At 39.6% G+C, this 11777-nt stretch overlaps 2 protein-coding genes and 1 long non-coding RNA gene across 3 annotated transcripts; 1 reads left to right on the plus strand and 2 right to left on the minus strand.

The window, feature by feature from the left end:
- Nucleotides 1-3397: 3397 nt before the first annotated feature.
- On the minus strand, nucleotides 3398-4458 carry LOC103443344 (acidic endochitinase-like). The gene has a single exon (XM_008382167.4). It carries the CDS (start codon nucleotides 4398-4400, stop codon nucleotides 3507-3509), a length of 894 nt encoding a protein of 297 aa, XP_008380389.2. The 5' UTR covers nucleotides 4401-4458; the 3' UTR covers nucleotides 3398-3506.
- Nucleotides 4459-7751: 3293 nt separating this feature from the next.
- Nucleotides 7752-8501, plus strand: LOC103406568 (uncharacterized). Its single transcript, XR_524604.4, has 3 exons — nucleotides 7752-7892; nucleotides 8006-8116; nucleotides 8212-8501. It is a non-coding gene; the product is annotated as an uncharacterized lncRNA (long non-coding RNA).
- A 1407-nt stretch (nucleotides 8502-9908) lies between these two features.
- LOC103443354 (acidic endochitinase-like) lies at nucleotides 9909-11149 on the minus strand. Its single transcript, XM_008382187.4, has one exon. It carries the CDS (start codon nucleotides 11005-11007, stop codon nucleotides 10108-10110), a length of 900 nt encoding a protein of 299 aa, XP_008380409.2. The 5' UTR covers nucleotides 11008-11149; the 3' UTR covers nucleotides 9909-10107.
- Nucleotides 11150-11777: the final 628 nt, after the last annotated feature.

Here is an 11777-nt window from a genome sequence, read left to right on the forward strand (position 1 = left end):
CAGTTATATAGTACGCTGTGCAAGTTCTATTCATTAGCAAGTACTTTGATTGTCATGCAGTAAGAGCATACAACGGAGATTGGCTTTGTATCAAGGCGTATGTCCCATATACATGGAGTTCCCAGAAGATTCTGAAACAAGCTTTAGCAATGCCTTGACTGTGCTGAAGGTGTTTTGCTGCATATTTCCTAAATTTATGGCGACGTATGCTATTCAACCATGTCAGCACTGATGGTGCATTTTCTGGTGTTTTGTTTACAGGAGCAAGGATTGGTAAAGGCAGGAGAAGAGGTCGCACTCGTTCAAAGTGGCAGGCAACCCATTTGGCGGCTCCAACCCACTCACAACATTCAAGTGCGAAAGTTTAGGTGCAACGTAGATGGAAAACTCGTAGCTTTTGTGTTGTACTTCCAGTTGAATGTCGTGATAGTTTCTGATGAAATTGGGTTCCACCATAAAACCAATTGGCAATATGGGGAGTAGCCAAAGATCATATAAGCACATAGTAAACCTTGTCCCTCATCAATGTGGGACAACTCTCAACATACCCCCGCACGTGTGACGGAATTTCAATCCTACACGTGGACAACAACTGGATGACGTAGAGTGCGTGTGGCCGTTGGGCTTCACACGTGGACAACCTTGCTCTGATACTATGATGAAATTGGAGTTCCACCATAAAACCAATTAGCAATATGAGGAGTAGCCCAAGATCATATAAACATATAATAAACCTTGTCCCTCACCAATGTGTGACAACTCTCAACTCCAATGTGGGACAACTCTCAACAGTTTCTTGCTTTGGTTGTTTAATTTTACTTCTGTTGCACACTTTTGTGGTCCTATCTGCTTCTTTTTGTATCCCTCTTTCCCCCTAATTAGTTTGGGTGTATGTTTTAGAACAGTAAGTTGTTTCAGTATAAATTTGGCAGTTTGAATGAAATGTCTTAACTTTTTACTCAAACTGTCTAATTTTTTTTAATTGTTTGATTGAGGAGACAGATTGTCACCTTATAATATCCGCAGCATATACCGTTTGTCGCGTGGCCGTTGAACATTGACTAGGTTAGGATTAAGATTGAGAGAGTCTGGTGCTTTTGTGAATGTTATTTTATAGATAGCGTGATTATACAGATGGCAAAGCGCTTGAACTGGACTCGACAGAATGAGGTATTTATTAACTAAGGTCAAAAGTCAAGCAAAAATTGTTGATAGGGACTTCATAAACAAAATTAAACAACATTCGTTTGTATAATTATCAAACCGACAATATCTTAGGGTGCTATCCACACATTCTTTTTTATCTTTTGCACACTCCTCTCAATTTTTAACTGCTAAATCAAATGAATTGAAGAATATCAAATAACAAAAATTAACAGAGAATGTGTGAAAGATAAAACTGAGTGTATAGATAGCATCACCCTATCTTATTAAGATAATGACATCCTATTTATTTGATATAATCTTTTAGGGACTAACCAAAACATTGAGTTGCAAAAGTCAAACTCTTCCGATGATGGAAGAACTAAATCCACTTTTATCATCACAAAACTTAACATCACACCACCATACTTCGACGACTTCTTTATCACCAGTAGAATTTCCGAATTCAGCGAAGCAGCCGGAATATACCCACTTACGGCCGCTCAGGAGCCGCCGGCAACCCCAAAAACATCTTTCTCATACAATGATGTCACTTGGCGTCTTAACAAGGTGGGAGACTTTGGGAGGACTTTATTGGGTATTTCCAAGTACTCGGTACTCTATGTATTTTAACCATTAGATCTTTGTTTAGAAATATAAAAATCAAAATCTAACGGTTAAAACATCCAATGTACCAGTAGTACTGCTCAAATTTTTTTGAGACATTGAATGCAATCCCTCCAAAAAATTAATAGGTTATACAGTAGTACCACTTCAACCGTGATACTTTCATTCAAAGGCTAGTTTTATACTAATATGTGATGCTTTCATTCCATATTTGAGAGGGCCTTTGAATAAGTATAAAGCTAGCCTTTACAATATGAGCTAGCTAGCCTCCATACACACAGTGCCTGCCAATCATGTAAAACCATAGACAATGATACAAGACAATTTATTTGGACCTATAATTTCTTTTCATAACTACATCACATCGCCCTTTATGTAAAACTATATTTTATTCAATTTCAAAAATTAGTACATGCAATAACATGTTTTATCATAAAAAATACGATAAATTTCAGGCCTCGTTTGGCAGCTCAGACTGTACTGACTATTTCTGTCGGATAGGATAAATAGTCATCGGATAGTACTGACTAAATTAGTCGGGCGTTTGGTGCAGTATCGGACTAATGACTGTATTATTTATACTGTGTTTGGTATTATACCGGATAGAAGGAATCAAACTTAAAATAAAATTAAAAAAAAAATTAAAATCATCTCTCTTGTTCCATATCTCTCCGCCGCACCCCCCCAAACTCCCTCCCTTTCTATCCCTTCCTCTTCTTCCCCGTCTGCTCCCCTGAACTAAACCCCACCACAAAGGCAGCAACAAGAAACCCATCTTTCAAATTCTCATCGTTTTTTTCCCAATCCTTATTTTTTTTTAGCTACAAATCAACCCAGCAAAAAAACACACCACAAACCAAGAAAATTCACACAAAGGACTTTGTTTTCTATTAGTCCTAAAAAACAATTGGAAGGAAATTCACGGAGGACACCTTTTTTTCAACAAACCAAGAACACTCATCGGAGAGAAAAATGGGGCTGACTGTGATTTTGGGCATTAGGTTGGGGAAAAGCATTGACAAAATTCGATTTGGAGGAGGGGAAGAGCTGAGTGACGCCTCCAGTTGGCGAATTCCTCAGCTTCCATCCGCCCCTTTCTATATATCCCTGTGGAATATGTTGTTTCGCTACTGGTCTCCTTTTGTCTCTCTCTCACTCTCTTCTTTGTTCCTCTGTGTGCTTTCCGTCGGACGAGACGGGAAATTAGTCGGCGAATGACTGCAGAGGAGTGGCGCCCGGGGTGGAGAACTCGTCGAGGAACTACTCGAAGGCCCACTTTGAGAAGTCGTTAACGGCGGCTTTGTGAAGTTGGAGAGGACAGCGCCCTGACTAATTATCCCGAGCTTTTGGGCTGTTTTAATAGTACGTTGTCAACCGTATAAAATTTGATGGGCCGGATAATTAAGCGGGTGCTTATTTAGTACGAGAGTGCACCAAACAACAGCTCCTGTATTACTTATCCTATCCGATGCTTTATACGGCGTGCCAAACGAGGTGAGCGTGTATTAGAAATACGGGATGGTAAATCACATATTATTATATAAGTGAAAAAAAGTTTTATTTTTTTAAGTGTGCCTCCACTTATATAATATATTGTACTACCCAAATTCTGAATAAGTAAAAGATCTCTCCGAAAAATACATATGCATGTTTTATTCAAAAGGTAAGGAATGATGCGTCATCATCCCTAATACACTTTATTATAGTAGTAGCATCAATTGAGGCAGAGAAGTTAATTAGATGCTGTCCTTAATGGATGCACTATAACCGTTGTCATAGAACCTGTTCCAAAGCATAACTCCTCCGTACTTGGGCGAATTCTTAATCGTTGGAAGAACTTGTGACTTGAGAGCGTCAGCAGGAATAAATCCGCCGCTCGGAGCGGCCTCAGGAGCTGCCGGTAACCCCATGAACACCTGGGTGGCCGGAACCGAGGCCCATTGGTTCCAACTGCTCAAAAGAGCGTCGGCATTACCGTCCGCATACTGGCATTGGGGGTTGTTGTAGAACTGGACCCAAACGTAGTCAAATAAACCGGTTTGGATAGCGCCGTCTAGGTGAGCATCCGGGATCGGACATTGTGGAGCTGCGGCTAAATAGACCGTTTTTGCCTGTCCGTTGTGTCCGTTGAGTGACTTGGCGAGCTCATCATAGAACTGCGCACCACCCGCCTCAATGTCGAAATCAACGCCGTCCAAAACCGCGTCCCCAAGCGGGCGCGAAGCTGACTGACCACCTAAGAAGTTGTTCCAGATGTAATCAGCAACTTGCCTTGCATCATCAGCTGAAGTGAGAGAGTAACTTCCGGCGGCCCCTCCAATCGAGAGGAGGACTTTTATGTTTTTTGATTGGCAGGTTCTGATGTCGGCACTCAGCCCGGTGCAAGTACCACTAGCGGGGTCGCAGTGGCCGGCGAGGTTTAGGACAGGGGTTTGGTTGTTTCCGAAAGTAGTGAGGAAAGCTATGTTAACAAACTGGTAGTTGCCTGAGTTGCAAGCATCTGCTAGGGTTCCTTCGTTTCCGTTTTGGCCCCAATAGACCGCAATTCCGGCGGCTTGGGAGGACTTGCATGAAGAAATGAGGATCAAGAGGGACAGCGTTAGGGCTAGGGTTTGTGTTTTGGATGCCATTTTTATATGTTTTTTTGGGTTGTTGTTCAAAGTGCTTGGGAGTGGACATGTACTTATAGGTGCAGGGGACTTATCGGTTAAGGTTTAGGGGAAGAAAAGTATGACAGACGTGTTCTGCAGGTAAGAGTCTTCTGCTTGCAACCGCGTCAATCACGTTAGGGCCTGTTTATTTAGTCCAAGTTTCACTTTACAACTTAGAACACGTCAATTAAATTAGGTCGGGTTGAAAATGCATTTTCCAAAACCACTTTCACACATAAGCGCTTCTTATATTTTCATAAAAATGCAAGTGGTTTTATAAAAAAAAAAACTTGAGGTGTTTGGCGTGTGTTTTTTCAGAAAGCACTTAAAATATTTTTTCAACCTAAAATCACTGAATTTTTTATGATTTCAAAGTTCTTTTAATTGTTTTGAAGGCACTTCCAACTGATATTTTATAAAAAATTACTTCTAGAGAGAATTATAGCATGCTAATTGAGAGATTCCGAAACTAAAAAGCCATCAAATTTGCCAAAAAAAAAAAATCTGATGAGACAATACGTGGAGAATCAACACAGCTGTATCATCACCAAAAATTTTCAGTGTGCAGAAATACAGTCCGGTACAAAGTGTTATAATAAAATTGGTTGATTTTTTTTTTTAAGTTTCCAACTAATTATATTATTACACTTGATGTACCGATCCGTATTTCTGAAAAATCTCTCCTTACCATCACATCACATGAATGTTTTGGAAAGTTCGTAGATAGAAACCAAAATCTCTCCTTATCATCACATCACATCACATGAACGTTTGGGAAGCTCGTCGATAGAAACCAAATGGAATATGCTTTTAGCTGAGGATGGCCATTGGCCAGGGACTTCGGTCTAATCACGATGCTTTAATTTCGCAGTCGGAAAAAAACTTTCGAATAAAATTTAGGGTATATTTAGGAAGTGTTTTTAAATGATTGAAAACATTTTTAGAAATATTTTTTTTTAAAAACGTTTCCAGTCATTTAAAAAAACTTCTTAAACGAGTTTAATTACTTGTGTATGGGGCAACATTTAGCTAGTAATGGTTCTCATGAATTGGATTGTGGTGATGTGAAAATGGGTTTGGGTTAGTTTAGTTTAGAGTTTATATTTACTATCCGGTGCATGCAAATGGAATGTCAAATCTTTCAGAGAAATTTTGATAGAACTGCCACTTAGGGCAACACATATTAAACAAACAAATGTAGGGTTGGAGAAGACTAAAATACATGAATTCTCGTGTTTTCATAAATGTGATCTAAAAATAATATAGCATGTGCCCTGAGAACAACGTGATCAGTACCTAATCGAAGTTTCTCTAGTGTGGAAAGATTCAAGAGGGGTGTGACGCTTCCGACAAATAAAAAATCACACATTTTCGAATTCGGAAATGTATAGAACAGAGCAGATATCACTAGATGAATGTTAACTGTTTTACAGAAAATTTATAAGACAATTAGAGTTAAACAACAGAAGCTTGCACTTTAAATGGTTATGTCCAGCTGCTTTTGGTATGTATATGCTTTTTCCATGTCTCGATGTAGTTCCAGTTCACTGCTCATCATCCTGGAACAATGCTTTCGAAACAGAGCCGCACGGCTGGCTACTGTATTCTCGGTAATCTTCATCGTCATCACAGCTGCGTTGCGAGCATGAACGTTTGATTCCTGTCATTGGGGTTTCACAGACTCTGTCATCGCATGAACCTCTATGATCCTTCCTTTTAAACAGCTTTCGAAGCGGATTTGACTTTGGTTTCAATGGTTTCAGCCGTTTGGGGGCCCAAACTCTCTGCAGATCGGGCATCCATCTTGTGGATGAAGCGAATCTCCAAGCCCTCTCTCTCCTCTCTTGAGCTTCAAGTAACTTGCGAGCATGGTCGTCCTATTGTTTGATCTCTTCGACGCTTGGTCTTCCAATATCAGTTTTCAGCGGACGAAGAGACTCACCTTCTGCTTGTAATGAGTCCCAGATTCTATAACTTCCATCCACTTCGACACTCTTCGGTTTTTCTTTACAGGATCGATTGCTATCCTCACTGTTGAGTAAACTATTAGGGAGTTCTTCCTCATCAGCAAACAGTAACAAATCCATTTTCGTATAGATTTTGTGAACCACATCTTCAAGTGTCTCACAGTACCTGAAAAATGTCCAAATTCAGGCTCTTGACAATTTGACAAAGCATTTCATTGAAAAGGTTCAATCCTTACTACCATTATAATTTATAATGTGTTGTATGGTTTACCTCGTAATGGTGCTAAGTTATTTCTACAGTTTTGGGGCATTTTTTTTGCAGTTTCGGTGCAATTTTGATGCAGTTCTTTTTTTTTGCAATTTTGCTGCATTGTTGTTGCTGTTTTTGCTGCATGTTCATTGATTAATAAAAAGGTCGTACCCAGTGCACAAGGCTCCCTTGATTAATATATGAGAAAAATAAGACTGTCATATGCTTAAATAGGTGTATATTTTAAATTATACATTTTTTTTTCAAAAATCGAACCGAAACTGTTTGAAACCGTACCGCACCAAACCAAACGGTTTGGTTTCATTTCAGTTTTGGCTTCAAAACTGCACCGAACCGCACCGCAAAAAAATTTGGTTTCGGTTGCGGTTTCACTCGAAACCGCACCGAAGCGCACCGCGCCCACCCCTACAGGGGACTTGTCGATGAAGGTTTAGGGGAAGAGAAGTATGACAGACGTGTCTTGCGGGTACAAAATGGGTGCCAGTCTTCTGCATGCATGGAACCGCGTGAACCAAGTTAGGGCCTGTTTAGTCCAAGTTTCACTTGACAACTTAGAAATTTGTCAATTAAGTTAGGTCGTGTTGGAAATTCTTTTTTCAAAAACCACTCATAAGTGCTTTTAATATTTTTCGTAAGAATGCAAGCGTTTTTAGAAAACACACTCAAGGTGCTTAGCGTGTGCTTTTTTTTAGAAAGCACTTTTAAGTGTTTTTTCAACCTAAAAACACTTGTTTTAAAGACACTTCCAACAAACACATAATTAATGGAAAATTACTTCCAGAGAGAAATATAGCATGCTATTTGAGAGATTCCAAAACTAAAAGCTAAATAGTTATTAAGCGTGACCTTAACCAAGGTGAAATAAAATATCAAATTTGACAAACAATCTGATGAACGTCATAGCTATATGTATAGTCAGTAGATGAGATAATCATGAAACAAAACGTGGAGAATCAACACAGCCTTATCATGGCCAAAATTTGTCTGTGTGCCAGAACCACGGCCTAGTACACTAAAAGTGTCATAATAGAATTGGTTGGAAATTCATTCGGTTACAACTGACTCTGAAGTCTTTATTTCTGCACAACCACATAGTGAGATGTTTGCTTACCATGCAACCATGATGTCCAATACTCTTGGTACCTCAATCGTTGTCTTTACCAAAACTGGTTTTATGGCTATTCTATTGAGCCATTACCGACCTACCGGGATCATATTTGCCTTCACGAATGAGTGAGTTTTCAATTTACCTGTCACAAAGGCATTTAGTTAAAATTTGTAACTGTATCAGTCAAAATATGCTGTGAAAGTTCTATTCATTAGCAAGTACTTTGATTGCCATGCAGTAAGAGCATACAACGGAGATTGGCTTTGTATCAAGGCGTATGTCCAATATATACATGGAGTTCACAGAAGATTCTGAAACAAGCTTTAGCAATGCCTTGACTGTGCTGAAGGTGATGTTTTGCTGCAGATTTCCTAAATTTATGGCGACGTATGCTATTCAACCATGCCAGCACTGATGGTTCATTTTCTGTTGTTCTGTTTGCAGGAGCAAGGATTGGTAAAGGCAGGAGAAGAGGTCGCACTCGTTCAAAGTGGCAGGCAACCCATTTGGCGGCTCCAATCCACTCACAAAATTCAAGTGCGCAAAATTTAGGTGCAACGGAGATGGAATAATCGCCCTCGTAACATAGATTTCTTCGTCTACACTACAAAAGTTTCAAATGATAGCTTTTGTGTTGTACTTCCAGCGGAATTGTCGTGATACTTTCTTCCTTTGGTTGTTTTTTTTCTTCTGTTGCACACTTTTGTGATCCTATCAATGTGCTTCTTTTTGTTTCCGATTTCCCCCTAGTTAATTTTGGCGTATGTTTTAGAACTGTAAGTTGTTAAAGTATAAATTTGGCAGTTTGAATGCAAACTGTCTAAATTTTTTTAATAGTTCGATTGAGGAAACAGATCGTCACACTCACATTCTAATATCCGCCGCTTACCGTTTGTCGTGTGGCCGTTTAACACTGACTAAGGTAGATCTCACATCAGATCAGCACGGGACTAGGTTCCGTGCTCTTGTGAAAGTTATTCTACGTACGACGTGATTCTACACATGGTTTGTGGTTTGGGCTTGAACCGGTCTCTACGAAATGAGGCAGATTTTTTGTTTATTAACAAAGGTCAAAAGTCAAACAAAAATTGTTGATACAGACTATCTTAAACAAAATTAAACAACATTCGCTTGAATAATTATCAAATTGACAATGTCTCATAGGTGATGCTGTCCATACACTCTTTTTATTTTTCACTCACTCCTCCCAATTTTTAACCGTCAGATCGAATAAATTAAAGATGATCAAAAGACAAAAATTAACTGAAGATATGTGAAAGAAAAAACAAAATGTATATATAGCATCACCTATCTTATTAGGATAATGACATCCGATTTATTTGATATAATCTTTTAGGGAAACCAAAACGTTGAGTTACAAAAGTCAAACTCTTCCGATGATGGAATAACTATATCCATTTTTATCATCACAAAACTCGGACCCTAACATCACACCACCATACTTCGACGACTTCTTTATCACCAGTAGAATTTCCGAATTCAGCAAAGCAGCCACAATATACCCACTTCTGGCCACCTCAGGAGTGGCCGGCAACCCCAAAAACATCTTCCCTTTCTAATACATTAATGATGTCAGTTGGCGTCTTAACAAGATGGGAGACTTTGGAGTCGCTTTATTGGGATCTCCCGAGTACTCGGTACTCTATGTATTTTAACCGTTAAATCTTTGTTTAAAAATATAAAAATCAAATTCTAACAGTTAAAATATTCAAAATATCCATAGTACCGCTCGAAATTTTTTGAGACATTAAATGCAATCCCTCCAAGAAATCATCTCAAATTTTTTTGAGACATTAAATGCGATCTCTCCAAGAAATTATTAGATTATACCGTAGTACCATCTCAGCCGTGGTAGTTTCATCCAAAGGCTAGCCTTTACAATATGAGCTAGCCAGCCTTCATGCACACAGTGCCTGCCAATCATGTAAAACCATTGACAATGATACATGACAATTTATTTGGACCTATAACTTCATTTCATAACTACATCAGATAACCGTTTATGTGCAACTATATTTTATTCAATTTCAAAAATTAGCATATGCAATGACATGTTTTATCGTAAAAAGTACAAGAAATTTTCAACGTATCACAAATACAAAGTGTTATACCACATGTCATTATATAAAGAGAAATTTTTTATATTTTAAGTCTGTCTCCACTTATATAATATGTGTTGTACCATCCGAATTCCGGATCAGTAAAAGATCTCTCCAAAAATACATATGCATGTTTTATTCAAAAGGTTAGGAATGATGCGTCATCATCCCTAACGCACTTTATTATAAGTAGTATCATCCATTGAGGCAGAGAAGTTAATTAGATGCTGTCCTTAATGGATGCACTATAGCCGTTGACAATGTCATACTGCCTGCCCCAGAGCATAATTCCTCCGTACTTGGGCGATTTCTTAATCGTTGGAAGAACTTGTGACTTGAGAGCGTCAGCAGGAATAAATCCGCCGCCCGGAGCGGCCTCAGGAGCTGCCGGTATACCCAAGAACACCTGGGTGGCCGGAACCGAGGCCCATTGGTTCCAACTGCTCAAAAGAGCGTCGGCATTACCGTCTGCATACTGGCATGGGGGGTTGTTGTAGAACTGAACCCAAACGTAGTCAAATAAACCGGTTTGGATAGCGCCGTCTAGGTGAGCATCCGGGATCGGACATTGTGGAGCTGCGGCTAAATAGACCGTTTTTGCCTGTCCGTTGTGTCCGTTGAGTGACCTGGCGAGCTCATCATAGAACTGCGCACCACCCGCCTCAATGTCGAAATCAACGCCGTCCAAAACCGCGTCCCCAAGCGGGCGCGAAGCGGACTGACCACCTAAGAAGTTGTTCCAGATGTAATCAGCAACTTGCCTTGCATCATCAGCTGAAGTGAGAGAGTAACTTCCGGCGGCCCCTCCAATCGAGAGGAGGACTTTTATGTTTTTTGATTGGCAGGTTCTGATGTCGGCACTCAGCCCCGTGCAAGTACCACTAGAGGGGTCGCAGTGGCCGGCGAGGTTTAGGACAGGGGTTTGGTTGTTTCCGAAAGTAGTGAGGAAAGCTATGTTAACAAACTGGTAGTTGCCTGAGTTGCAAGCATCTGCTAGGGTTCCTTCATTGCCGTTTTGGCCCCAATACGTCGCGATTCCGGCGGCTTGGGAGGACTTGCATGAAGAAATGAGGATCAAGAGGGACAGCGTTAGGGCTAGGGTTTGTGTTTTGGATGCCATTTTTGTATGTTTTTTTGGGTTGTTGTTCAAAGTGCTTGGGAGTGGACTTGTACTTATAGGTGCAGGGGACTTATCCGTTAAGGTTTAGGGGAAGAAAAGTATGACAGACGTGTTCTGCGGGTTAGAAATGGGTGCCAGTCTTCAGCTTGGAACCTCGTCAATCAAGTTAGCTAGGGCCTGTTTAGTCCAAGAAGTTTCACATAAAACGCCGATTAAGTTAGGTCGGGTTGGAAATGCTTTCTTCAAAAACTACTTACACACGTAAGCGCTTCTTATATTTTTCATAAGAATGCAAGTGCTTTTGAAAAAAAACACTTGAGCTGTTTCGTGTGTTTTTTTCAGAAAATACTTTAAATGTTTTTTCAAACTAAAAATCCATTAAAGCTCCTTTACTTGTTTAAGGGCACTTCCAAAATCATATTTAAAGAAAAATTACTTCTAGAGAGAATTATAACATGCTAATTGAGAGATCCCGAAACTAGAAACTAGATAGTTATAATGAAGCGTGACCTTAACTGCTTAATTAAGTGAAAAAAGCCATCAAATTTGACAAAAAGTCTGATGAAAGGTCATAGCTGTATCATCTGTAGATGAGATAATCATGAAACAATGTGGGGAATCAACACATCCTTATCATCGTCAAAAAAAAAAATTCACTGTGCTGGAAGCACGTTCAATTGAACGTTTTGGAAGTTTGTGGATAGAAACCAAATGGAATATGCTTGTAACCAAAATTGCTGGCTGCTATATACATCTTGGATTTTAGCTGA

This window comes from Malus domestica, chromosome 01 (genome assembly GCF_042453785.1).
Source record: "Malus domestica chromosome 01, GDT2T_hap1".
Lineage (NCBI taxonomy): Eukaryota > Viridiplantae > Streptophyta > Magnoliopsida > Rosales > Rosaceae > Malus > Malus domestica.